The following is a 27721-nucleotide window of genomic DNA, read 5'->3' as shown; positions in this document are numbered from 1 at the left end:
TTCATCCATGTTGTCTCTCGGAGCAGTCATCTAGCTTTTACACCACTAGATATATCTATAAAAAATAAAAACTATATCTATCAAATATCCATCAAATTCTAGCTCAAAAACATGTTTAAATAAATAACCATCCGTACTAGTTGACCTTACTTACGTGATCATCTCGGCGAGTATTTCTCCACCGGACGACACTGTACTTGGCCACGGAAGAGCTCCGATTCTACGAGGAAGGGAACATAGTCTTCCACGACTGTTGCCGCTCTCCCTCGTAGAATCAAAGCTCCTCCTTGACGTCCATAGCCCTTGGCAATGCTTTCTTCTAGCCGAGCACGATTGTGAACATATTTCTTTAGGACTCCCATGAACCTCTCAAAAGGGAACATGTTGTGCAGGAACACAGGACCGAGAATGCTAATCTCCTTGAGTAGATGAACTAAGAGGTGTGTCATGATATTAAAGAAGGAAGGAGGGAACACCAACTCAAAGCTAACAAGACATTGAACCACATCATTCTGTAGTTTAGCTAGATCCATTGGATCGATTGCCTTCTAAAAAATTGTATTGAGGAATGCATATAGCTTCACGTGGCTAGACGTACATTTGGAGGTAGAATTCCTCTTAATGCAACTGGAAGCAATTGCGTCATGAGCACGTGGCAGTCATGGGACTTTAAGTTTAGAAATTTCTTCTCTGGCACATTTATTATACCCTTTATATTCGAGGAGAATCTAGATGGTACCTTGATGCTTGCTAGGCATTCAAACATGCTTTCCTTCTCTTCTTTGCTAAGAGTGTAGCTGGCATGACTTAAGTAATGGGGTCCATCATCTGTCTTCTCTGGATGTAGCTTGTCTCGTTCTTTCAAACATTGCAGGTCCTGTCGTGCTTCAAGTGTGTCCTTAGGCTTCCCATACACATCTATGAAGCCTAGCAGGTTCACACAAAGATTCTTCGTTAGATGCATCATGTCGATCGTGCTACGGACCTCTAGGACTTGCCAATAGAGTAGCTCCCAAAATATGGACTTCTTCTTCTACATGGGTGCGTGACCATCGGCGTCGTTCGGAACAGGTTCGCAGCCATGTGCCTTTCCAAATACTACTTTCACATCCTTGACTATATTGAGTACATCCTCACTAGTTCAGTTGCCCGGCTTGGTCTGGTGGTCTGCCTTACCTTTAAAATGCTTGCCTTTCTTTCTTAGGAGGTGATTCGCATGAAGAAATCAACGATGGCCAAGGTACACGACCTTTCAACATTTTTTTCAAGAATATACCTTTAATGTCATCAAAACAGTGCATGCATGCATTATATCCCTTGTTTGATTGTCCTAAAAGATTACTTAGAGCAGGCCAATCATTGATTGTTACGAACAACAATGCTCGCAGGTCAAAGTGCTCCTGTTTGTGTTCATCCCACACACGTACACCTGGTCTGTTCCATAAAAGTAGAAGTTCTTCAACTAGTGGCCTCAGATACACATCGATGTCGTTGCTAGGTTGCCTTAGGCCTTGGATGAGCACTGACATCATAATAAACTTACGCTTCATGCATAACCAGGGAGGAAGGTTATAGATACATAGAGTAACAAGTCAAGTGCTATGACTACTGCTTTGCTCCCCGAAAGGATTCATACCATCCGTACTTAAAGCAAACATTAAGTTTCTTGCGTCATTTGTAAACTCCGAGAATTCTCTATCGATTGCTCTCCACTGGGACCCATCAGCAGGGTGTCTCAACATATTATCTACCTTACGGTCTTCTTTGTGCCATTGCAATAACTTTGTATGGTCTTTGTTTCTGAACAGACGTTTTAAGTGTGATATTATAGGAGCATACCACATAATCTTGGCAGGGATTTTCTTCGTGGGACGTTCGCCCTTAACATCACTAGGGTCATCTCGTCTGATCTTATACCGCGATGCATGACATACCAGGCATGCATCTAACTTCTTGTACTCCTCGCCACGGTAGAGGATGCAGTCATTAGGACATGCATGTATCTTCTGGATTTCTAATCCCAAAGGGCAGACTACCTGTTTTGCTTCGTACGTTGTGACAGATAATTCATTACCCTTCGGAAGCATCTTCTTTTGGATTTTTAGTAACTCCTCAAATTCCTTATCAGATACACCATTCTTTGCCTTTCATTGCAGCAATTCCAGTGTGGTACCCAACTTTTTCTGTCCCGCATCACAAGTTGGGTACATCAATTTCTTTTGATCCTCTAGCATATGCTCGAACTTGATCTTCTCCTTTTCACTTTCGCATTCTCTTTGTGCGTCACGAATGGCATGACCAAGATCATCAGCAGGCTCATCTTCTGCCACTACCTCTTCTTTAGCTTCCCCCATTGCAGTCTCATTGAAGGCACCATATTCAGCAATAATGTCATCATCGTCCCATTGTTCTTCTTCACCTTCTTCCATTACAACCCTGGTTTCTTCGTGCTTCGTCCAACAAATATAGTTTGGCATGAAACCCGACTTCAACAAATGTGAATGAAGACTCCTTGAGCTAGCATATTCCTTCAAATTCTTACATATGGCACATGGGCAGCACATGAAACCATCGCGTTTGTTTGCCTCGGCCACACGTAAGAAAGAATGCACGCCCTCAATGAACGCTTGGGAGCGACGATCAGCATTGTACATCCAATACCGGCTCATCTGCATTACATGACATACATACCATATTAAAACATAGAACATAATTAGTTAATTATACGACATGCATGCCACCACATAAGGTATTAATTTATGAAAGTCTTGCTACAATGTAGACAATCCCAACTACCACTAAAAAACTAAAGCTAAAATGCACTTCAGCAGCATAAGGATTTCGCGACCAATCCCAACTAAAACAGACAGATCATGCGTTTGTTCAACATCTATGGGCTTCTTCCGCGGGATCACTGCCTCATCAGCCACCGTAGCCGCCTGTGCAAGAGAGTTTTGCACGTGTTCAACATACTCTTTCTCTCAGTACCAGCTTGAACATCCAGTGCCATCCCACTGAAATTAAAATAAAAAACTAGAACTTTAATCACAATCATCATGAAAATAAGGATAAATTAACCATAATCATCAAATATGACAAAATAACTCATATTGCGATCCGGACACTTGTAGAAGATACAGCCCTTGTTGGGACACTCCTTCCTCACCCGGTACTCCATCACAATCCTCTCCTCATACTTGCTGCATGCAATGAGAGGGAGGTCCGGCCTCAGTCGCTTTGGAACACGATGAGAGGTCGAGGACCCGGAAGCAGTTGACATCTACTCTCTATACTCATTTTTAATATAATATAAATTTCTCATTTTATAAACAAATAAATTAAAAAAACTCTAAAATTCTCTATATCTCTAAACCATGAAGTGTGCTATGCATGCTAGAAATGAAAGCTGAATACTAGTTTTGAATAACTACTTTAACCTTCCTTCATCCAAATATGCAAACTTTAAAGTGATTTTGAGCTTAAATGGCTTACAAATAAAAAAAATTCCACCATAAAAAACCACATATATCTAGTCCACAAAATGAGATATGCTACTAATGAAACATGAGAGTATAAAGTTGGTAACCTTTAGAACCGAAAAATCGATGGATGAATTGAAGAAATCTTGTGATTACCGACGATGAGGAAGAAGAGAGGCCGGCGATGAAGCAAGAACACTGAGCTCGAAGTGGCTCGGGCTCGGGGAGAAATAAGGGCTATATAGGAGGGGACCTTTAGTCCTGGTTGGAGACAGAAACCGGGACTAAAGATCCCTTTCTAGTCCCGGACGGAGCCTCCAGCCGAGAGGAGACTTTTACTCCCGGTTGGAGGGACCAACCAGGAGTAAAAGTTAATCTTTAATCCTGGTTGGTAGCTTCAACCGGGACTAAAGGTCCCCTGCAGCAAAAGCCTGCCGCAGTAGCCGTTGGGCAGGGACCTTTAGTCCTGGTTGGAGCTACAAACCAGGACTAAAGGTCTCTCTAGTCCTGGGAGCGAAAAATACCGGAACTAAAGCCAAATTTCGAGCTGGATCAAAGGTCGTTTCTCCACTAGTGAAGGTAAGATTAAGATGAAAGAAAGACGGTGTAGTAGTGGTGGTTGGGATGGTGGCGGGCAAGTGAGAAGAAACGAGATCACGACGGCAACGCAGAGACCAAGTGACCCTGTCTGCGGTGTCGCCGAGCAGGTTGATGGCTCCCTCAAGTTATAAATACATGATGTACGTAGTTGATTTTTACGTGGTCTTCGACCCTTCTTTCTTGTTTAGCTTTAGCCATTGATTGATTTTAATTTCTTTCTCACTGTATGTAGTATGGTATGTATATAGTCATAATACTATACTCCCGCCCCATAAAAAAGAGTCGTTACGGGACTCAAGCTGATCAAACTTTTTTTTTAAATTTGATTAGATTTGTACAAAAAATGTTAGGAGAGTGACTTGTGAAAGACTTCATGGCTTTATTTGCAAATTTTATCCCTTCGGAAGACAAACGGATCTATCATTCCGCATGAAGTGAGTTGTTTCCTCTCAATGGTACTGAAGGCATATGTGTTTTGGTTTATTATGAAAATATATTTAAAAATCTATCCAATAATACTTATTATGTATCATAAATATTAATATTTTGTCATATATATTTGGTCAAAGCTAAAGATAACTGACTTCTTGGAAAACGAAAATGATTTTTTTTATGAGACGGAGGGAGTATCTCACTAGTACACATCATCATCATAATAATAATAATAATAATAATAATAATAATAATAATAATAATAATAATAATAATAATAATAATAATAATAATAATAATAATAATAATAATAATAATAATAATAATAATATAAAAGTATACTAGTATTCAGTTATCTGCACATGTTTTTTTTTGTTCCTATATATTGTAGCTAATAAATATTTGACATATATACTATTATCTTATTAATTGTCAAGGTGTAAAAGTTTTGGTTCAGTTCTTGTCAAATTGTCAAGTATTCATGATGGAAAAGGAGGGCAACGTAGACTCGGAGCTAAAGGCATTTAGTTCGGAAAGGACTGGCTCATTGTCATTTGGTGGGCAAAGTACAGGTCCCAGTAGCTAATTTATCAGCAATTCCCTGGGCTAGGCTGGGATTAAATAAGCAGGCACAATACAGTTAGGCAATCTACAATCTAACCTAATACATTCGAGCTGACCTAATACATATACCTACACGCATACAGAGCTGACCTACCACATAGGCCATGTTCGGCTTACCCCATATTTAATTTATTTGGTTTCTTTTTTCAGCTGGAACAGTATTTTTTTCCCCACAACAAATCAGCCGAAACAGTCTTTTCAGTCAGTTTCAGCTAAATTTCAGCGAACGGGACCCATATATACTCGTCCTGTTCGCTTGTTTGTTTCAGCCAGCACAAACCAGCCAGCTAACAGTATTTTCCTCTCACAACAAACCAGCATCAACCAGCCTAAATCAACCCAGAAATCAACCTGCGAACAGGCCGACTGACCGAGACGTACAAGTATTAGCCTGGCCTACCGTGCCATGGCATCAGCTGTGCCTCTGCGCGCGAGTTCCCACTGCAACTAGCTTGACATAGCTTTTGTCGTAATTTTTATTAGACGAGAAAAGGAAAATAAAAAAACAGACGACAAGAAAAAAAAACTGCTGCCTCAGCCCGTCAGCCGGGGAACACGCTTCGCCTCCCAGGCAACGCCTGGCCAGGCAAGCAATCCAGGCGTAGGATTTCGTCCGGCTGAAGTCACGATCGTTGCCTGGACCTGGACGAGAATCTACCTGCCAGTCACAATCCAAACACGTTCACCGGATCGATCCGTCACGTAATCTGACGGCAAACGCTCCGGATGCCTCCTGCGCATCAACCTGATGGGTGACGGGTGCCCATCCAAATGATTCAAGGCCTCAAGCAGTTCATTCAGCCGTCCTTTCCTTTTCTTAGTAGCAGTGTAGTACAGGTCTTTATCTAGAAAAGTGGTATGTATTACTACCACCACCAGGATAATTATTATATTATTCAACCGTCAACCAACGTGACGTCGTCGTTCCATACATTCACTCTGTTCGCTTGTTAGTTTCAGCCAGCCCAAACCAGCCAGCCAATAGTATTTTCCTCTCACAATAAACCAGCATCAGCCAGTCCAAACCAGCCCAGAAACCAACCAGCGAACAGGCCGATTAGCTCGTGGGTACACTGAATTTTATAGTTACACTGAGGCGGCATCCAGAGATGATGACGCATCCAACAGTGTTGATCAGTCTGTCTGTCAGATCTACAAGGTTAATTTTCGGGATAAGAAAAAACAACATTAGCTAGGCCTCACAACCAACAACGTTGAGTGAGCCCGCGTTTAGTTGAAAAAAAAAAGTTCCAAAAAAGTGCTACAGTATCCATCACATCGAATCTTGCGATACATGCATGGAGCATTAAATGTAGATGAAAAAAAACTAATTACACAGTTTTGTGGGAAATTGCGAGACGAACGTTTTGAGCCTAATTAGTCCATGATTGAACACTAATTGCCAAATAAAAACGAAAGTGCTACAGTAGCCAAATTCCAACTTTCCCCTCAACTAAACAAGGGCTGATTATATATATATACTCCCTCCATACTGGTATTAGATGTCGTTCTGGCGTCCGCAGAAATTGAGTCAAAGGAGTGAAGAATTGGACGCTGCTGCCCCTCGCGCTTCGGCTCCCGCGCCGTACGTTAATAGCCCGCAGTCGATCTCGTTTCCCCGGCCATGCGTTAATAGGCCACTGCAGCCGCACGCCGCTCCCTTTATTAAATCGCGTTCCTCTCGTAGTTCGCCGCACGCCGCTCCTGCTCGCTCACGCCGCCGTTCGCCGTTCGCCGCACGCTGCTCGTGCTCGACATTCGTTGCTGCACCATGGATGCCTCGCCGGACTCCAAGATGGAGATGGAGATGGTGCCGGACTACAAGATGAAGATCGCGCCGGACTCGGAGGAGGTCGCCGCGGACGACGTCGCGCCGGACAGCCAGCGTGCATGCGAGAGCAAGCAACGACGTGCACAGGGCCATGCAAATTCCCCATGCAAAATCCACATAGAGGTCAAAAATATAATGCAGCCATGGAGTTCGATTCCTGGACCTCCAGCCTCAGGCCGTGGAGAGCTTACCAGTCAGGCTATTAAGAATTGTTGTATAGGAGACACCCGCAGGCCTATTTAATAAGGGCAAAGAAGGAAAACTCCCTTATAATTGATCACTTTTTGGCACTTCTTGGTATGCGCAATCATGTCCTAAACGACTTCTAATACCAGTATGGAGGAAGTATATATATATATATTGTGCCAGAAGTTTCATGAACAGACGAGCTAGCCTTAAATTGGCTTTAGTTGTGATCCCAGCAGTATATATATATATATTGTGCCAGAAGTTTCATGAACAGACGAGCTAGCCTTAAATTGGCTTTAGTTGTGATCCCAGCAGCACACTAGCTAGCTTGAAGTACTAGTCCTGCAGTGCAAACTATTCCCAAAGATTAGACACAACACAAGCACACCACATGCACATAAGATTAAGGAACCGTTTTGCCGGGCTCCTGCCGGCTCCGGCTCCGGGACTGTAGCAGGATGTCGGCCGCTGGGCGGCCGATAGGAGGCTGCGGGAGCCGGAGCCGGTGGAGCTCGAATTTCTGGCTCCGGCGTCTGTGAGTGGGGGGGGAAAGGAGAGAGAAAAAGGACTTCGATGAACAGTGAAATACATACAGATGAACAGTGATTTCGGCGCAGGAGCCAGAGCCGCCCGCAGCCAGCCAAACGGGTCATAAGATGAAACCCACACAACACGAAACCCACACGAACAAAGGCAAGATTAATAAGGAACCGTTTGGCCGGGCTCCTGCCGACTCCGGCTCCGGCACTGTAGCAGGGTGTCGGCCGCTGGGCGACCGACAGGAGGCTGTGGGAGCCGGAGCCGGTGGAGCTCGAATTTCTGGCTCCGGCTGCTGCGACGGCGTCTGTGAGTGGAGAGGAAAGGAGAGAGAAAAAGGGCTTCGATAAACAGTGAAATACGTATAGATGAACAGTAATTTCGGTGCAGGAGCCGGAGCCACCCGCAGCCAGCCAAACGGGTCCTAAGATGAAAGAAAGACGGTGTAGTAGTGGTGGTTGGGATGGTGGCGGGCAAGTGAGAAGAAACGAGATCACGACGGCGACGCAGAGACCAAGTGACCCTGTCTGCGGTGTCTCCGAGCAGGTTGATGGCTCCCTCAAGTTATAAATACATGATGTACGTAGTTGATTTTTACGTGGTCTTCGACCCTTCGTTCTTGTTTAGCTTTAGCCATTGATTGATTTTAATTTCTTTCTCACTGTATGTAGTATGGTATGTATATAGTCATAATACTATACTCCCGCCCCATAAAAAAGAGTCGTTATGGGACTCAAGCTGGTCATTGACTAGATTTGTACAAAAATATTAGGAGAGTGACTTGTGAAAGACTTCATGGCTTTATTTGCAAATTTTATCTCTTCGGAAGACAAACGGATCTATCATTCCGCATGGAGTTGTTTCCTCTCAATGGTACTGAAGGCATATCTGTTTTGGTTTATTATAAAAATATATTCAAAGATCTATCCAATAATACTTATTATGTATCATAAATATTAATATTTTGTTATATATATTTGGTCAAAGCTAAAGATAACTGACTTCTTGGAAAGCAAAAATGATTTTTTTATGAGACGGAGGGAGTATCTCACTAGTACACATAATAATAATAATAATAATAATAATAATAATAATAATAATAATAATAATAATAATAATAATAATAATAATAATAATAATAATAATAATAATAATATAAAAGTATACTAGTATTCAGTTATCTGCACATGTTTTTTTTTTGTTTCTATATATTGTAGCTAATAAATATTTGACATATATACTATTATCTTATTAATTGTCAAGGTGTAAAAGTTTTGGTTCAGTTCTTGTCAAATTGTCAAGTATTCATGATGGAAAAGGAGGGCAACGTAGACTCGGAGCTAAAGGCATTTAGTTCGGAAAGGACTGGCTCATTGTCATTTGGTGGGCAAAGTACAGGTCCCAGTAGCTAATTTATCAGCAATTCCCTGGGCTAGGCTGGGATTAAATAGTTAGGCAATCTACAATATAGTTAGGCAATCTACAATCTAACCTAATACATTCGAGCTGACCTAATACATATACCTACATGCATACAGAACTAGTAGTAATATATACATTATTCCGATCTCAAGTAGAGAAACTTAGCCCACTACTTGCTAAAATTGAGAACGTGCTGTCAGGAGATTAGCTGATGCCACCTGCAGCTGCCGCCACCCGGTCCGGACGGCCAGACCCGCCGGGAGGCATACGTGCGTGTTGGTTGTCAGGTTGGAGATGAGCCGGTGGCCACCGCATCCGTTCGTTTGACCAACGTTAACAGTTAACTGCCCCGTCGTCGAAATACTTACTACGTCTCACTGATCTATTCACGTGCATGCATATCTTGTTCCTCGATATTTGGTAGAGATTTAGATTGTTGTAGAAAATGTTTCGGATCTAAATTCTATTAAGAAAGACGTTGAATTAGAATCATTTTAGGAAACCATTTGGCTAGTAGGGTGGATTTCTGAATTTCTGATTCAAAGATTGATGTATATTTTCTTAAAAAACCATATAAATAAAAATATGCTTCAAAAAAATTAGTAACTTTTTGTAGACGAAGATCAACTTGATTAAACTCCTTTTAATTTGTTGCACTAAAAAAGGATTATAACTGAAAAAGATACAATTACTAGAATATAGGTGAGGCAAAGAAATTAAAAACGCTTTTGTGTGAAACTACCTTTTCCCTATTTTCCAAGTTTGCTAAAGGAAGTGCGGACTGATTATGTTCTGAATCCAGGCCCAAAAAAATCGTTTGGAGACGTTTTTGGTGATTCACATTAGAAATGAAACCATTTCTCACGTCCAAACGAGCCCTTAGTTAACTTACATCTGATGGATCCCTCCCCTCGATCTCATGGGAAAAAGGAACTACAATATATATTTGAGAAACGTATAGAATGAATTTAGATCGGATCCATATGGAATCAAATACATATAGTACCCATATACCACAATTTAATTCAAATTCGAATACGAATACAAAATAGATGTCTCGAATTCATATTCGCATTCGAATATCTACTAGATTTTGACTATAATAACATATATCTATTTGTTTATCGATAGTTTTAGCAGAACAAATCATTATGCAAATAGAGAATATGATTATATAACATATGTAGATAACAACAACTCATAAGATAACATATATAATAAATATTTTTATATTTTCCCATAATAAATGTACTTCTAGAGTTCAAAATTTTCCCAAAATAAATGCACCTCTATATATAAGACAAACTAACTTCACTTGTCTTTTTCTACTTTCTCTCTTCCCAAGGTGTAATGATTACATCTTTATAGGGCATATATGTAATTTCTCACTAACCTTGATCTATTCACCTACTTTCTCTGTCCAAAGAAAGACTGTAATTATGGGATCCGTGCCAGTCAAAGTAATTTAAGTTTGACCGAGTTTATAGTAAATAATATTAGTATTTATGTCTCCAAACAAAATTTATTATGAAAATACTCTATAACTCATCTAACGGTACTTATTTTATATCATGAATGATAATAGTTTTTTATATAAATTTAGTGAAAGCTTAAATTGTTTGACTTCTCGAAAAAACGAGAATTGTATTTTTTTTTCTGGACAGAGGGAGTACAATCTAGAGGTGTACTTATTTTGTGGACGGAGTGAGTACATTGGAATTGAAATTATCCGTTGGAATCCGGCTGATTCCAACGCACCGGCAGGGCGGCTCTAGCTCGCAGCAGCTTAGCGCGTGTTTAGTTGGGTGGAAGTTGGAAATTTGGCTACTGTAGCACGTTTGTTTTTATTTGGCAAATAGTATTCAATCATGGACTAATTAGGCTCAAAACGTTCGTCTCACAATTTTCAACCAAACTGTGCAATTAGTTTTTTTTTCGTCTATATTTAATGCTCCATACATGTATCGCAAGATTCGATGTGATGACTACTGTAGCACTTTTTTAGAATTTGGAGTGGGAACTAAACACGCGCTTACTTGCCGACCTGAATTGGGTGGCTAGTCAGCAACAGGCAACTGCTGGGAAAGATAGCGCGCGCCCGCATGGGTTGGTTGGAAATTGAAATTGAAGGAGATCCATGACCCGACCGTGACCGTACAGGCAGGCAGCGGCCAGACCGGGTGGATCCATTCGTTCGGTATCCGGCGGGCCTCGATTAGTTTCCTTGTGGAGCGCGGCAGGAGCTGAGGAGCCCGTGCACCGCCGAGACCGAGACCGAGAACGAGAGCAAGCAAGCGCGTGGTGTGTCCAGTAGGATTCCGAATCTTTGGTGGATCGAGGGAGGAGTACCACGCGCCATCTCGTCGATCTGCATCAAAGCTGACCGGGAATTATTGTAGATGATTTTTGGATGACACTGGACACTAGTACAACGCAAACGATTCTTGGATGTGTGATCAAAATTATTTTTTAGGGCTAGTTGATTTAATTTGTACTAAAACCGTCTGATGAAAAAAAAAAATATATATATATATCAGCATTCAGCAAGCCGACCTGATGAATGCGGCTGCATCAAGTGGCAACTGCTGGGGAGGGCGGTTGGTTGGTTGGTTGGATGGTTGGACGTTGGAGGAAACGTGTATATAGTACTGAAAATGAGACCAAAAGAAGAAGAAAGAAGATATGAGTTTTGCCACGTACGTATGTACTACTAGTCTACTACCACCTTGGATTGGAACGATCGACAGACGTGACGACCGGCACGTAGCACCACCCGCTTCACGCACGGATGCAGCATGGCGGGTTGGCAACCAGTGTGAGCTCTTGTAATTTGATCAGTACCTCATGCATGCATCGACGGTTCCGTAGAATGTACAGTGTACCGTCTGAATACTCCGGCAATTGGTCTATGAGAGACTTTGTGGTTGGGCGCCTCTTCGTGAGGTCGCCGGCAGTGCAGTGCAGTGCATTGGCCGACGTGACTCGATGTGTGGTGTAGCTAGCTAGCACTAGCTACAGTACGTACGTTGTCCCTCCCGTCACTGCTAACGAGACCAACAACAGGCCGATCGAAAGTTCGAAACCCTCCGGCTAGCCGGCCGGGCGTCGCCACGCCTTGGTTTCGTGCACCGTCGCCCGCGCGGCGTGCCGCTTCCATCGCCGCGTGTGGTTTCTATGCCACACGGCACACGCAATGCCGGGCCGTCGGAGCGGCCGTTTCGTGCGCGGCTGGGTCAGTATGTAGGCGAGGATGGATGAGCGGCCGCCCGGAAAAAAGAAATGGACGCGTGCATGCACGCGACGAGACTACTGGACCCGACGACGCCGTGTTTGGTTGCTTCGGCTGCTTCCGTCGTCTCGCTTTGCTTCGGGCGGCTTCCTCCGCCCGCACGACGCGTACGTGGCGTCTGGGCGACGCCATCAGAGATCAGACTATCAGAGATGCAGAGCTGTGCTGTCCTAGCTGCTTACATAACCTCATGGCTTGCAAGACCGCCATCAGGAGGCCTCGAAGCAGCTACAGACTACAAGCAAGTACTAGCGTGCTTGCGTGCGTGACCGTACGGTGTTGACAAGTGCAACAAAAAAGTGCAGGGCGTTTGGGTGTTTAGGTGGGTGAAATTTGGAAATTTGGCTACTGTAGCACTTTCGTTTTTATTTGGCAATTAGTGTTTAATCATAGACTAATTAGGTTCAAAACGTTCGTCTCGCGATTTCCAACCAAACTGTGCAATTAGCCTTTTTTTCGTCTACATTTAATACTCCATGTACGTATCGCAAGATTCAATGAGATAGATAGTGTAGCACTTTTTAGAAAAAGTTTTTGAACCTAAACATTTCCGCCCCCGTGTAGCCGTGTAGCTAGGGGCTCGACACACCTTGTACATTCTTTTTCCACTCTTTTTTTTTCTTCCTTTAATTATGGATGATGATGCGACAGGCGACCCAACATTCGAGTTTTGCCAAATAAGTCAGCACCCTCAGCTTTCGTACCGGCCGTGCTTTGGCCATGCATGCGCCCATGCATCCCAAAAGTATCGTGCTTTCGAAGCCCAAAACATAACGTGGGACTTGTTTAGATGCATCCCAAATTTCAAGTTTTTTTACTCTCTCTCCATCACATCAATTTTTAGCCGTTTGCATGGAGTATTAAATGTAGGTAAAAAAAATAACTAATTACACAGTTTAGTTGGAAATCACGAGATGAATCTTTTGAGCCTAGTTGGTCCACGATTGGACAATATTTGTCAAATAAGACGAAAGTGATACTATTCATCGGTTTGAAATTTTTTCACAATCTAAACGAGGCCGTGGTCCAAGTGTCAGTTCCATGTGCCTGATAATGCACTCTAGAAGCCTGCATATCAATGATTCAATGGCCAGATCAGATTATTGCTAGGATATATATGAGAAAAAATTCATCCACTCCGCGCCTTCGATTCGCTCGGGGAACGGAGGCTTGCCTCGACGACTCTGAGTACACGCGAAACAAAAAAAAACAATAAAAATCGTACTCCTGCAGCCTCTCCATGTGGGCCCCGTTTTCTTTGGGACAACTCTCGGACGCTAGGACGACAGTTTTAATGGGACGGATGGAGGGCACGAGAAATAGGGTTATGTTTAGATTGCAAAAAATTTTAACCCGGTGAATAGTAGCACTTTCGTCTTATTTGATAAATATTGTTCAATCGTGGATCAACTAAGCTCAAAAGATTTATCTCGTGATTTCCAACTAAACTGTGCAATTAGTTATTTTTTTATCTACATTTAATGCTCCATGTAAGCGGCTAAAAATTGATGTGATGGAGAGAGAGTGAAAAAACTTGGAATTTGAAGGTGAGCGCACTGTTGGACGTATTTACTCCTAGTCTAGATGGGCTTGGAGGTTTGGCGCTACGCCTGCCACGTCACGGAAACAGGAAAGAAAAGACATAAATACAGCGCACAGTGCAGCAGCGGGAAACTGCCCAACAAAACGTGCCAACGACGGAAACTCGTCATGCTCATGCGCGCCGTGGCCGTGGCCGTGGCAGGCATCGGCACGACGGCCCCAGTCCACAGCGCACGGCGTACCAGCTGCTAGCGCATGGCAGGTCGGCAACGCGCCCGGCCGGCCTGCCAATCAACCGGCAGCCGCATGCCCCACGCCGGCCGAACCGAAACCCAACCGCACCACGCCACGCCACGGCGCGCGTCATCAGGTCAGGGCTGCAGGGCTGGACTGCGGCGCGCGCCCGGGCAACTAGCCGCCTGCCGCTATTCACGCACGCTCAGTGAAGAAAGGCTTAACTTACTCAGCCCTTGGTTAGTTCTAGAAATTTGGATTTTGGGTTACTGTAGCACGTTCGTTTTTATTTGGCAAATAGTATTCAAACATGGACTAATTAGGCTCAAAACGTTCATCTCGCAATTTCCCACCAAACTGTGCAATTAGTTTTTCTTTTCGTCTACATTTAATGCTCCATGCACGGGCCGCAAACATTCGATGTGACAGGTACTGTAGCAACTTTTTGAAAGTTAGGGTAGAACTAAACAAGGGCTAATTTAGAACGGCACATTGGTTGACGGTTGAATCCTGGTAGGAGTTAGGAGTTAGGGCACGCCCGGTTGAATCCTGCATATCAGTGAATGGGTGAACAGAATGTAGGAGTTAGGGTGCGTTTAGTTCCGAAAATTTTTGGCTTTGGACTACTGTATCAATTTCGTTTGTATTTGGTAAAAATTATCCAATTATGAACTATTTAGGCTTAAAAAATTCGTTTCGTTAATTACAGGCAAACTGTGCAATTAGTTATTCTTTTTACCTACATTTAATGCTTCATGCATGTGCCGCAAGATTTGATGTGACGGAGAATCTTGAAAATTTTTGGTTTTTGGGTGGGATCTAAACAGGGCCTTAAACGAATCAAAGAGCCAATGTAGTTAAAGTTTACAGGTACCTTAATTATATCATCTTAACATAGGCCCTGTTTAGTAGGCCGTATCACAAACAACATTGTTTCGAAGTTGTCATGGTTAAGTACACATCATATTATACATAAACAAGCCACAATGCTCAAAACACAGTGGTAGCTGCTCTCGAGATTTGTTTCGCACATAATTCTTGAAGTGGCCATGCTCTACTTTTGGTAACGGAGCTTCCAGCTTCTATCAGACTCCTAGCCTTCATCTCTCAACCGTGAGGTCCCTGATGAATAGGGATGAAAACGGATCGGATATGGACGGATATCACCGATATTACATTTGTTTTCATATTTCTGTCCGGATTCGGATTCGAATACGGATAATGTCAACTATGTCGGATAGGATACGATTGGATATCGACATCATAAATATGCAATTTGAGTATTCGGATACGGATACGGTATCGGATGTTGTATATCCGGACTCGGATACGGACAGATCTCAACCCCTCTAAACGGATTCGGTTTCGAATACGGTCGGAAAATATCCGTACCGTTTTCATCCCTATTGATGAAGAAGCTATATAAACATCTAGCCTAAAAGCTAGCGGTTTAGATTTCGTAGCAACCGCGCTATAGGGAAATACATAGCTGGAAGCAATGCGCCATGTTCGTTTAGCTTATAAGACGTATTTTTTCACTCAACGAATATTATTTTTCTCTCACAACAAATTAGTCAATAATACTTTTAGCCATGACTAATCAGCCAAGCGAACAGGGCAATGATGTACTTGAACCGTATGTTGTCTTAGCGTATGGCCTGTTCGCTGGTTGGTTTCTAGGCTGAAAAGCCCGATTGATGCTGGTTTGTTGTGAAAAGAAAACATTGTTGTTTGGCTAATAAGCCTTGGCTGAAACCAATAAAGCGAACAAACTGATGGACATGGAATGACGAGCGTTCCAGTTCTAGATTAGCAGCATAATATAACCGATAATGTGATGTCACGTTCTTATCCTCATGAATTGTAAATGTGCATTACCTCTGCGCTGTATGTACATGGCGCTGCATCCTAAAGCGTTGTTTTAGTCTGTTCGGCTGGGCTTATACGATTGTATACGATCGTGGATTATAAGTTGGAACAGTATTTTTTTCTCACATCAAATCAGCCAAACCAGCTAATAGTAAATAATCTAGGTACCATCCCTGGTATTAATAGGTGGTGAGCAAGGATTCTTTACAAACTTGTCTAACACACAAATGAGAAGAGCAGAATAAACCAAATGAGAAGAGCAGAATAAACCAGGGAGCTTCCGTGTGTTCTCTCCCTCCGACTGAGATCGAGAGTTTTTTTTTTTTTCGTTCGCCTTCCTGAATTTTGATTGAAAAACACTGTTCTGACTGAAATGTTGTGAGAGAAAAATACTATTCTGGTTGAAAAAAAAAAGCAGTATAAATCGGATACGGAGTAAGCGGCCTTTGTATTATAGATTAGAAAAAACTCGGAACCTCGTGGTGTACGTAGGCATCTGGACTTGCCGTGTGGGCCGCGTCACGTGGGCCTCCCGTGTCTCGTGTTGGCGTCAGCCTGACCTGGGTAAGGCCCTGTTTAGTTCTGAAAATTTTTGGCTTTTTGGTTACTGTAGCATTTTCGTTTTTATTTGACAAAAATTATCTAATTATGGACTATTTAGGCTTAAAAGATTCGTCTCACGATTTCTCGGCTAACTGTGTAATTAGTTTTTTTTTCGTCTACATTTAGTACTACATGCATGTGCCGCAAAATTCGATGTGACGGATACTATGCAAAATTTTTTGGTTTTTGGATGCAACTAAACGGGGCCTAAGTTTTTGTTTTCTTTTTACAAATACAGATGTATTCATTGTATATATTACGTATATGTACAGATGTACTTACTAGGCCATGTTTAGAGTGTAAAAAATTTCAAACCGATGAATAGTAGCACTTTCGTCTTATTTGATAAATATTGTCCAATCGTGGACCAACTAAGCTCAAAAGATTCATCTCGTGATTTCCAACTAAACTGTGTAATTAGTTATTTTTTTTACCTACATTTAATACTCCATGTAAGTGGCTAAAAATTAATGTGACGAAGAGAGAGTGAAAAAACTTTGGAATTTGGAGGTGATCTTATGCTGGCCGGTGTGGCTCCGCCACTGGCTTGCACAGCAGCGGTGGCTCGGGGCTCGACGCGGCGTGCGGGCCCGAGCTCGCCAATCCCTGTTCGACAGCGGCCTGCCGTAACAGTTGCGCCGCACCGCGATGACGGGCCAACGCCACCCCTATCCGCCGCCAGGTGGGCCACACGGCAGCCAGGTCCGCCCGTCAGCCGCTGGTGTGGCCGCGCGCGGCAGCTCGCCGATACGCCGGAACAGCAGCGCCGCTCCTAGGCGACCGCCCCTCGCCGCTCGCCCACCTCTGCCATCTGGCCCCACGATAGCCGGGTCCGCCCGTCAGCCAAGAGCTGACTCCGTCGCATGTACGGCAGCGCCACCAGCCATCGGATGGAGCATCCGGCGGCCAACAGTAATGCCGGCCACGTGTCCAAGGCGCTCGCCGTTCAGGCCGGCGCGTCTAAAGAGAGTAAAAAACTGGGCAGGGCCGGCCGTCCCGCAACCCCCTGCCCTCCCTTCGCCACCACCGTCTTAATGGTGGCTCCGGTGGTTGCACCCACCCGGCCACCCCAAGCTCTCTCCCGCTCCCGGTCTTCCATCTTCCGACCCGCTTCCCCATCCGCCCCGGCGACTCCTATATATTCGCGGCCGTCCTCTCCACCACACCTTCCAAACTCGTAAGCTCGCTCCCTCCGGCCACACCGGGCTAGCTAGCCTTGCCGGCGCGCACCACGCCAGCAGCTAGCCATGAGCAGCCATCAGCCAGAAACCACGGCTCCCGCCGCCGGCTCCACCGGCGGCGGCGGCACGATCAAGAACGCGCGGCACCGTACAAGCCCTCTCAAGCAGTGCTACCACCTAGCAATCTCCAACGCGCTGTACCTCCTCCTCGCCCCGGCCGTCGCCTACGCCGCGCACCGCCTGTCCCACCACACCCCTTCCGACCTCGCCTTGGCGACCCGCTCCGCCGCCACCGCCAACCCGCCCCTCGCCATCTCCCTCCTGGTCCTCTCCACCGTCCTCGCGACGGCGTACCTGATGCGGCGCCCGCGCGCCGTGTACCTGCTCGACTTCGCGTGCTACAAGCCGGGACCCGAGCACGTGGTGACGCGGGAGAGGTTCATGCGGCAGTCGGAGGCGGCGGGGGTGTTCACGCCCGACAACCTGGCGTTCCAGCGGAAGATCCTGGAGCGGTCGGGGCTCGGGCAGGGGACCTACTTCCCCAGCGCCGTGCTCAACTTGCCGCCCAACCCGTGCATGGCGGAGGCCCGCGCCGAGGCCGAGGCCGTCATGTTCGGCGCCATCGACCAGGTGCTCGCCAAGACGGGCGTCCGCGCCAGGGACATCGGGGTCGTCGTCGTCAACTGCAGCCTGTTTAACCCGACGCCGTCGCTGTCCGCCATGATCGTCAACCACTACAAGCTCCGTGGGAACGTCGCCAGCTACAACCTCGGCGGCATGGGGTGTAGCGCCGGGCTCATCTCCATCGACCTCGCCAAGCAGCTGCTCCAGGTAACCGATCGATCGGATCATTTTTCCTCTCCTCTATCTGCGAGTGTGACGACTGACGAGCGTTCGGGGTGGTTCAGCCACCGCAGCTGCTGGTTGCGTGGCGGTTGCCGCCGGCCGGTGATGCGTGAACGGAGGGTTGAGGTCGAGCGGTCTGACGAAGCAGGGGAGTTCTGACTTAGGTTTGACTCTGCATGCAACCCTATTATAGTACGACGGCACACGTGTAGGGTGTAGTCTCGCTTGTGCGGTGGTTGAAAGGTTTGGTACGGAAATTTGGTCAGTGGAGTTTCAGATGAACTTTACTGATTCGGTTAGAAATTAATTGATCATACATGGATTAGGCAGCAATTCTCATCTGCAATTGAATTAGTCATTAACTTGGGCTATTAGTTTGACGGTTGTGAGGAATTCATTATAGTTTTGCTAATATACTTTCGAAAACCATTTGATCCTTATGTTTTGCGAAGATCATTATGAACTAGAGAGTTTATTTATGTATATGTGCCTTGCGCCAAATCTAGCTGTACATATGTAGGATCAAAGTAGTAATTAAGAAAATTTGGCTGTCTATGCAACTTCAAGTTTTAGCAAAATTTCGGAGAAGTTGGAACGTTCATAATAGAATACAATTTCATGTGAACATGTAATACATATATTTGAGTTGCTAGCTGCTACTTATGCGGAATTTAGTGTAGTTTTGCGAAGATGCTTTGCAAAGATGTTTCGAAAATGAACCAGAGTTTCTGCGCGTATATTTTGCGTCAAATCTTGGTGTAGATCAAATTAATAATTAGCAAAAAAAATTAAGTGTGTCATGAAAGTATAAATAAAGTTTAACAAACATTTGGAACACTTTGGAAGTTCTCAAAAGCTTAGAATTTGGGAAAAGTTTAGCGAGCTTTGGCTTCGTATAAAAAGTAGAAAGGCCTGGCATATTTTGCCTTGAAGGGTTGAAAGCGAAAGTGGAACATTCCAGTTAGTTGTATCGTTCGTTGTCGTTCCTAATCAACTTTTGATCAGGGTTTTTAATTTCGGTATTGCAAAATTTTCAGCCACCATCGAAATTTCCGAATTTCATGGAATTTCACCGAATTTTTTTTAGAGACTAGCAAATTAGTATGCTTTTTTCTAAAAAAAATAGATCTAAACAAATATTAGTATGATTTATGACTACACATATATTGAATAGAAGAATATGCAATATAAACAATAGAAAATATAAGTCTCGAGTTATATAGCACATGTATTAGCGTATTACGAAATTTCAGATTTTTGTTTCAGCCACTACCGAAATTACTGAAATTCGTGAAATTTCGTCGAAATTTTGAACCCTGCTTCTGATTTTCTAACTTATATCATCTTCATCATCAGTATCGTATTGATGTCATCACCAAATTGTATGTTATATATAAGTTGAAAATATAGTGGGCTTCCGATCTACTGGAAATCGTTTTTTTAACCGTTTTCAGGACACAGAAACCTTTTTGGGGAGGAAAATCTGCCGGTTTTGGAAGATTGCCAAATTCAACAGTTCCTACACCCTGTAACTGCCAACCATCGCAAGAGAGCTATCTGTCGGTCCTGCTCATTCACTTAGATTCAATTCGCGGCGATACGATGGCCCCTTGGCTTCGCTGAAAAAAATAAACTGAAATACTGTTTTAGCTGATTCGTTGGGAGAGAGAATACTATTTCAATTAAAAAGATAAGGGAAAAAGTACGGATTATAAAAGAGAGGCGAACAGGGCCGTACTCGAGTGTGCACCCACAGCCCAATCGCCATCACCGAATCACTCGAAATGGCCACGTCAGGAGCGTTGGCTTGACAAGCATCGTCTCACTAGAACACCGCTGGCGTACTGCGAGCCCGCCCTCACCAGCAGCGAGCCAGCGAGGTAGGGGTAGCTCCTGATTGATCACCAGTGTAACCAATCAACGCGAACTGCACCCTGCTGCTGCTTCTTCCTCCCGTCCCGTCCGATCCGTTGCTCGCCCCTTTCTCTCTCAGCTCGCTCCGAACGTGTTAATGGCGACCGGCCGGCCGGTGGCCCGTCCTCCCGTCTACTAGCTTGCTGTAGCTGCATCCTGCAGCTGCCGCACGTACCGGCATGGGCAGCGCTAGCTGTGCCTGTGCATGCTGTTGATCAGTCCCTGCAGCTATCCCTCGCCATTGATGATTGATGACGGTTGCTAGCTGACAGAAAGCTCGCGGAGTAAATGCGAGTCACAAGGAGTAAATGCTTCGATCGAGTACTTGGGACGATCGATGGGCGCAGCGCAGGCGTCGCGAAACTTCTCGCGCCAATGCCAACGCGCACGGGTCACTCAGGGCCGACGACGACGACCGGTGAATCGTGTGGTCAGAATCAGATCAGACGAGATAGCAGTAGCACACGCTGCTGCGTGACCTCCCTTTTCTTTTTTGTGATGAATTCCTGAGCAGCTGAACCTAAACGACGATTGCATGGGTTACTGCTTGCAGGTGCACCGGAACACGTACGCGCTGGTGGTGAGCATGGAGAACATCACGCTGAACTGGTACTGGGGCAACAACCGCTCGATGCTCATGTCCAACTGCCTCTTCCGGATGGGCGGCGCCGCCGTCCTCCTCACCAACCGCGGCGGCTCCGACCGCCGCCGCGCCAAGTACCAGCTCATGCACACGGTGCGTACCCACCACGGCGCCGACGACCGCGCGTACCGGTGCGTGTTCCAGGAGGAGGACGAGACGGGGCGCGTGGGCGTGGCGCTCTCCAAGGACCTCATGGCAGTCGCTGGCGAGGCGCTCAAGACCAACATCACGACGCTGGGGCCGCTGGCGCTCCCCATGTCGGAGCAGATCCTGTTCCTGGCCTCCCTCGTGGCGCGCAAGGTGTTCGGCGTCCGGGGCCTCCGCCCCTACATCCCGGACTTCAAGATGGCGTTCGAGCACTTCTGCATCCACGCCGGCGGGCGGGCGGTGCTGGACACCATCGAGAAGAACCTGGAGCTCAGCGCCTGGCACATGGAGCCGTCCCGCATGACGCTCAACCGGTGGGGGAACACCTCCAGCAGCTCGCTCTGGTACGAGCTGGCGTACACGGAGGCGCAGGGCCGGGTCCGGCGAGGGCACCGCGCGTGGCAGATCGCGTTCGGGTCCGGATTCAAGTGTAATAGTGCTGTGTGGCGCGCGCTGCGGACGATTGATCCGAAGAAGGAGAGCGCCGTCGGGAACCCATGGGTGGACGAGATCCATAGGTTCCCCGTCGAGGTGCCCAAGGTGGAGAGCGTCGTCGTGTCCTGACGAGTGACGAGGACGGCTCTGGTTCTCTCTGGTCGTCGTTGGACGAGCTACAAGATTGCTACTAGTACTGCTCTTCTTCTTCGTTCTGAAAATTCTTTATTATAAGTATGTCGACAAAACAAAAGTGCGTGCTGATGGAGTGTGGCGGCGTAATTTGATACAGGGAAGCTCTGTAACTGTAAGAATACCTTACATACAACAAGTGTGATGATTGGATGAGATGTACTGTCGCTGACATGATTTGGAGCTTCGATCGGAAGCAGAAACCTGGTGTGGATTCTTTGGGTTTGGCACTGGAATAATAATAAGCACTGAAGACTGTACGAACTTAAAAACAAGCCCAATCGGGTGACTGAAACTTGTCCTAACTTGAAAGTTGTATGTACAAAGCCATGGTTATGTGGTACTGTATTTCATTGGACTGGGCCTTATTGGATACCCCCATGACTTGTGTTATTTTTAATCGGCCCAGTTATGGCAGTGTGCCCAATTGGGTGACTTGTGTGTATGGGCTTAATGAATACTTTGGGCTGGAACGCCACCTTGTTTTCGTAATGCAACCTGGTGTTGGGCTCAAGTTATGGTTACAGCATCAACTGAGCTAGGTTGTTTGCCATTGTGGAAGAACCTGCCGACTCCACCAAATCTCTCTCTAGTCTACGACCATGGATCATACCACAGTCCTGCATTTTCTAGTATAATAATTACTTTTTTCATTCAGAGATACTAGACTTATATGATGATGTGTCCTCGTCGACGGTGCGACCCTTTTAACAACTTGTTTAATTTCAATTTAGGTCATGTTTAGATCAACTAGAACTAAAGTATAGTAGAACTAAAATTTAGGTGGATCACTTTTATTCCAATGTTATTTGGATACATGGACTAAAAGTGAACTAAAAGCAAAAAAAAAAACATTCCTTGACCTAAGACCAATGGCTAGTTGGATTGGGAACTAAAAATTAGTTCACTTTAATTCACATGTTTGAATATCTGGGTCTAAAGTTCAGTTAGTGGTATCCAAACATGCACTTAGAGCATCTCCGGTAGTTCCAAAAAAATCAATGATTTTTTCCAAGTGGCTACAAAATTGGGAGTATATTTATTGAGCATCTCCAACAGTTTCCCAAAATTCGGCTCCTAAAATATAGAGGATAATTTTGCATCAGGAGCCCTAAACTATTTCCAAATCATCCTAACCATTTTTATACTTTTCTTTCTCTCTTGTACATTTGCACTAAGAACCATGTCCTACTTCTTATTCTTCCACACATCCTTCCACCTCTAGATTGGCCCATCGATGTGTGCGCTTATATTTCTGCGCGACTACGGTTGATTTTCCTAAGTGAGGAAAGATATATTGGGATTTAAGATAGGTACTTGCTGGAGATGTTGGAGATGCTCTTACCTTATAAACTTGCGGATGCGGGTGCATTCACGCCAGAACAAAAAAAAAGTAATTATGGTCAATTTTTCACTATATATGCATGAATTCATCGCTACCAATTATCATGAAAGTATATGCACCCACAGCAATGTATCCCCCTTTGAGTTTGATCTGGCTTCATCCCTGCGTTCGAGGCATCGGTGTGCATGTAACATCCACAAAAACGAGTGTTAGGATATATTCCGTAAAATGAAGAAACAGGAGGCGATGGTGCTGACATGCCACTACGCTGGTGGTGGATAATGGCGTATTGGCGTGCTGACTACAGCGGTGTACGCCGGGCAGAGCGAACAATGAAGGTGGCACTGGTACCTCGAGGTGCCACGTTTGCTTTACCGTAGCCAAGCAGTCAAAGGTCAACGGAGCCCCTTTGCTTATATATTGTGAGTAAACCCGATGCATCCGGCATTAATCGAAGATTCGAAGTAGCGAACGTGCCAATGGTGCCTTCTTGAGTACTACTTTACATACTCCTATACTGCTGAAATTGCCAATGGTGCCTAAGGCTTTGTTCGGCTGATGATTTCGACTAAATCTAATTTGTTGTGAGAGAAAAATATTATACTATTATTGATAAACCAAGCTAATAAGTTCACCATCTGTAAGGTACCAGCTCTGAGCGGTGGACAGCTGTACAAGCACGTGACGCGGTGCAGGTTCCGAGGTGGGAAGCCTCGTCGATTTTGACCTGGCTGATCGTTGATTTTGCGTGGAACTGTGGAAGGGCAAAGTGAAGAAGTTGCATTGCATGCAGCCGCTTGGGCCTTGACCTTTGAGTGCTTCTGGGATCGACTACGTTTTCATCAAAGGAACGTGTACCGACCGGGTCCTACGAGCATGTGCTGTTTTTGTTTTTCCTTTTTTTTTTGTGACGAACATATACGATATACGAGCATGACGAGTTCTTCGATCGAGATGGCAAAAATATATCTAAACACTACCCCCAACTAGCTAACTCCCACGCTTAACCTTACACAATTTTCTCCTCATTTAACCGCTCCAGCTATTCAAATATACTACCTCTATTCTGAAATATAGTGTGTTCTGTTTTAATTAGTCCTAAGTCAAAATTTTCTTATTCTAACTAAAACTAGTTAAGGTTAAAGAAAATTACACCAACCCTACGGGACATCGGATTAGTTTCAATAAATCAGACACATAATATATCTTATACAACTCCGTAAACTTGATTTCTTTAGAAGAAAAAAATTTAGCGCGAAACAAATACTTAAACACGCTGTCACACTTCTTGGCAGATTTTGCCTAAGCCGTGGTGAATAATAATTTTCTCCCCGCAGCTTAGGGTAAAGTTTGGCAAGGATGCATATATATAGATAGATATGGCAGGTGAGGTAGAGATTAGAACATTAATTAATGACATGCCAAATTGTGGAAGTAAAACAAATAGTTCGCTACAAAATTCATAGTAAAGTATGGTAGCGAACTAAACAAGCATGTCCTATATTTTAGAACGGGGGGTATAATATAGTATGATCTAAACGCCTACTCCCTCCATCTCATAATAAAATAAGTTTCTAGAAATTTTTACACAGATTGAGGACACTGACAAAGGACATCTCCTTTCCTCTTCCAAAGGACATCTCTTGAATTTGGCAGTTTGTGTTTGCATGCACTCATGATTAGCTTCCATGCATATTGGGAGACAATGTTCCATGTTTATATGTAGAATTAATGTTAATTTTCTGGGTCAAACATTAAATCTTAGAAAACTTATTACTAGTGTTTATTATGGGATGGAGGGATTATGCTTTAACTCTTGAGATATGGAAGGCCATGAGGCACGTCTACTTGAACCAAGGGTCTAAACAAGGCAGCGAACATATGTGAAGCTGGTATGGTGGCGGGCTAAACCGGTGGCGTGCACATACACTAGTTAAGTTTAAGTTTAAGCAAAGCAGTGACCCCCCTAGCTTAGTTATTAGCTAGGTCAAGGTCAAGCACGTACAGCTGCATCAATTTATCAGTAATTTTAGTAAACCTAGGTGATGACTGCTTCGATCATATCGGTACATCGAATTCAATTCCATGGAGTCCACCTCTTCCCAATAGTTTTACTACCATGTTTGGTTGTTATGCCTTTTCCATTAAGTAAAGTAGTGTACAAACAAACACAGTGTACGTCGTTTACCTGTTTCAGTACAAGGCACGTGGGTCCGGGTCAGCTAGCATGCCTAACTCAAGTGCAGTACTTTCTCGTTCAGAAGTGGCCTAGTTACAGAGAAAAAAGAAAAGATAGATCACTGACATGCAAAATACTCAATGTAAAGATCCAACTAGTAGTTTTACTCAAAGTCATCTTTATTAGGTATCTCTTCTTTTTTGAGGAAAATTAAGAATTTTACTAGAGAGGATGATTCTACTACGTACCTGTTTCAAACAGGTCTCAAAACAACTGATACATCTATGGAGAAAGGCACCTTTTGAGAAGGAAAAAAAAAAATAAATGAAATAGCAGCTAGCAGTGACGACGCCAGGCCGCCCGGATCGGATCTGCACGATGAATATGGAACAGAAAAAAAAAACAGCGGACTAAAACTACGTGTGTACGTACATCGTCGTGCAAATGTACAATCATTCATGTGGCAAGGTTGGTACGAGAACAAAGTTCTTGCACGTAGTAGAGGAACTGGCGCGTACACCTACGGTACACGCTGATTCTTGCTACCTTCTTGACCGCGGCAATGGCCTCCCCAAACCAAACTAGCGATCTGAAAATTAAATGGCACACGCAATTGTAGACTTAGCGACGGTACATGAGCAAATTAAAACCACATACTCTCGGTGCATACGCAAATGTCTGGTCGGGACCTAATCACTACCGGAGGTCGCGGGTTTGTCGAGTGTTTTTACACTCGGCAAAGAGCCCTTTGCATTTGGCAAAGACTTTGCCGAGTGTAGCACTCGGTAAGGTCTGTTCGACAAAATTTTTCTCGACAAAGGGTCTTTGCCAAGTGCTTTTTATCGGGGCACTCGGCAAAATAAAAAATAATTTTGCTGAGTACTTGGGGCGGCACTCGGCAAAATATTTTCGGCCGTTGCGCGCCGGTCGTTAATGGTTATTTTGCCGAGTGCTCGACCCAGCACTCGGCAATTTTTTTTTAAATTACTTTGCCGAGTGCCCCAGCCCAGGCACTCGGCAAAGTTTTTTTTATTTTTTTTAAAAAGTACTTTGCCGAGTGCCCCTGCCCAGCACTCGGCAAAGTTTTTTTTATTTTTATTTTAAAAATACTTTGCCGAGTGCCCCTGCCCAGGCACTCGGCAAAGTTTTTTTATTTTTTTTAAATAATTTATTTGCCGAGTGTCCCTGTTTAGGCACTCGGCAAAGAATTTTTGGATTTTTTTAAAAAAATACTTTGCCGAGTGCCGCGGCGAGGCACTCGGCAAATAATTTTTTTTAAAAAAAACTTTGCCGAGTGCCTTGCCCATGGCACTCGGCAAAGACCCCGAGAATTACAATTTTTTTTACATTCCATTGTAACAGACAATATATATATATATATATATATATATATATATATATATATATATATACACACACACACACACACACATCAATCATCACATCTATATCACCAACATGCATTATATATCACAAGCACACGCATATTTAATAAATCCATCGAAAATCCATCACAAATGCACCAAAGTTCAACATCACAAGTTTATTATTACAAGTTCAACACCACAAAGTTCAATATCACTACTACGGCGACGGAGACTGTAGGTGTGGCCCCCTGGACAGCGGTGAAGGACCGGACTGCGGCGAAGGGTTGATGTGATCAGCCGCTGGTGACACGCTAGCGGGATTGTTTGAACCCACCGATGGAGGCTGCACCAAAGAGAAGAGATTGCATGTGTTAGACTCAAAATTAAAAATTTCGACAGCACCTCCCCTGCACGGGGAGGTTTCCAACCTGCAAGAAACAACGGCACGAAGGCCGACAATCACAACGGCACGAAGGCCGACAATCCCAACGGCATGAAGGCCGAAAATCACAACGGCACGAAGGCCGACAATCCCAACGGCACGAACGCATTAAACTTTCATACTCACAGGAGTGAAGTGTCGAACCGGAGCTGGAGCTGGCAACTGCACTTGGACACCCGATGCTTGCCCGATGGTTTGCATGATCTGATACATGTCTGCCATCTGCTTCTTCGTGGCCTCCAGCTCTGCGGTCAGGTGCGCTTGCGTCTCCTTTGTCTCTGCCAGTATGGCCTACAGTGTTTCAATCACATGTTTCAGTATTGCAAATCTGATCAATGTGTGTAACGTTCAATGTACGACGAGTGAAACCAGAATTACC

General features: G+C 44.5%; 1 protein-coding gene across 1 annotated transcript; it reads left to right on the top strand.

The window, feature by feature from the left end:
* The first annotated feature begins 17735 nt into the window (after positions 1–17735).
* On the top strand, positions 17736–22542 carry LOC136484046 (3-ketoacyl-CoA synthase 20-like). The gene is made up of 2 exons (XM_066481214.1): positions 17736–18663; positions 21146–22542. The coding sequence occupies exons 1-2, from the start codon at positions 17899–17901 to the stop codon at positions 21944–21946; spliced, it is 1566 nt and encodes a 521-aa protein (XP_066337311.1). The 5' UTR covers positions 17736–17898; the 3' UTR covers positions 21947–22542.
* The last annotated feature ends 5179 nt before the right edge of the window (positions 22543–27721 follow it).

This window comes from Miscanthus floridulus, chromosome 9 (assembly GCF_019320115.1).
Source record: "Miscanthus floridulus cultivar M001 chromosome 9, ASM1932011v1, whole genome shotgun sequence".
NCBI classification, from domain to species: domain Eukaryota; kingdom Viridiplantae; phylum Streptophyta; class Magnoliopsida; order Poales; family Poaceae; genus Miscanthus; species Miscanthus floridulus.
Note: the sequence above shows the minus strand (reverse complement) of the source record. Positions and strands in the feature narration are given on the sequence as shown.

Coding starts and splice junctions, on each gene's coding strand:
- LOC136484046 (XM_066481214.1), top strand. CDS start 17,899: ATGAGCAGCCATCAGCCAGAAACCACGGCTCCCGCCGCCGGCTCCACC. Junction 18,664..21,145: donor TCGCCAAGCAGCTGCTCCAG/GTAACCGATCGA, acceptor TACTGCTTGCAG/GTGCACCGGAACACGTACGC.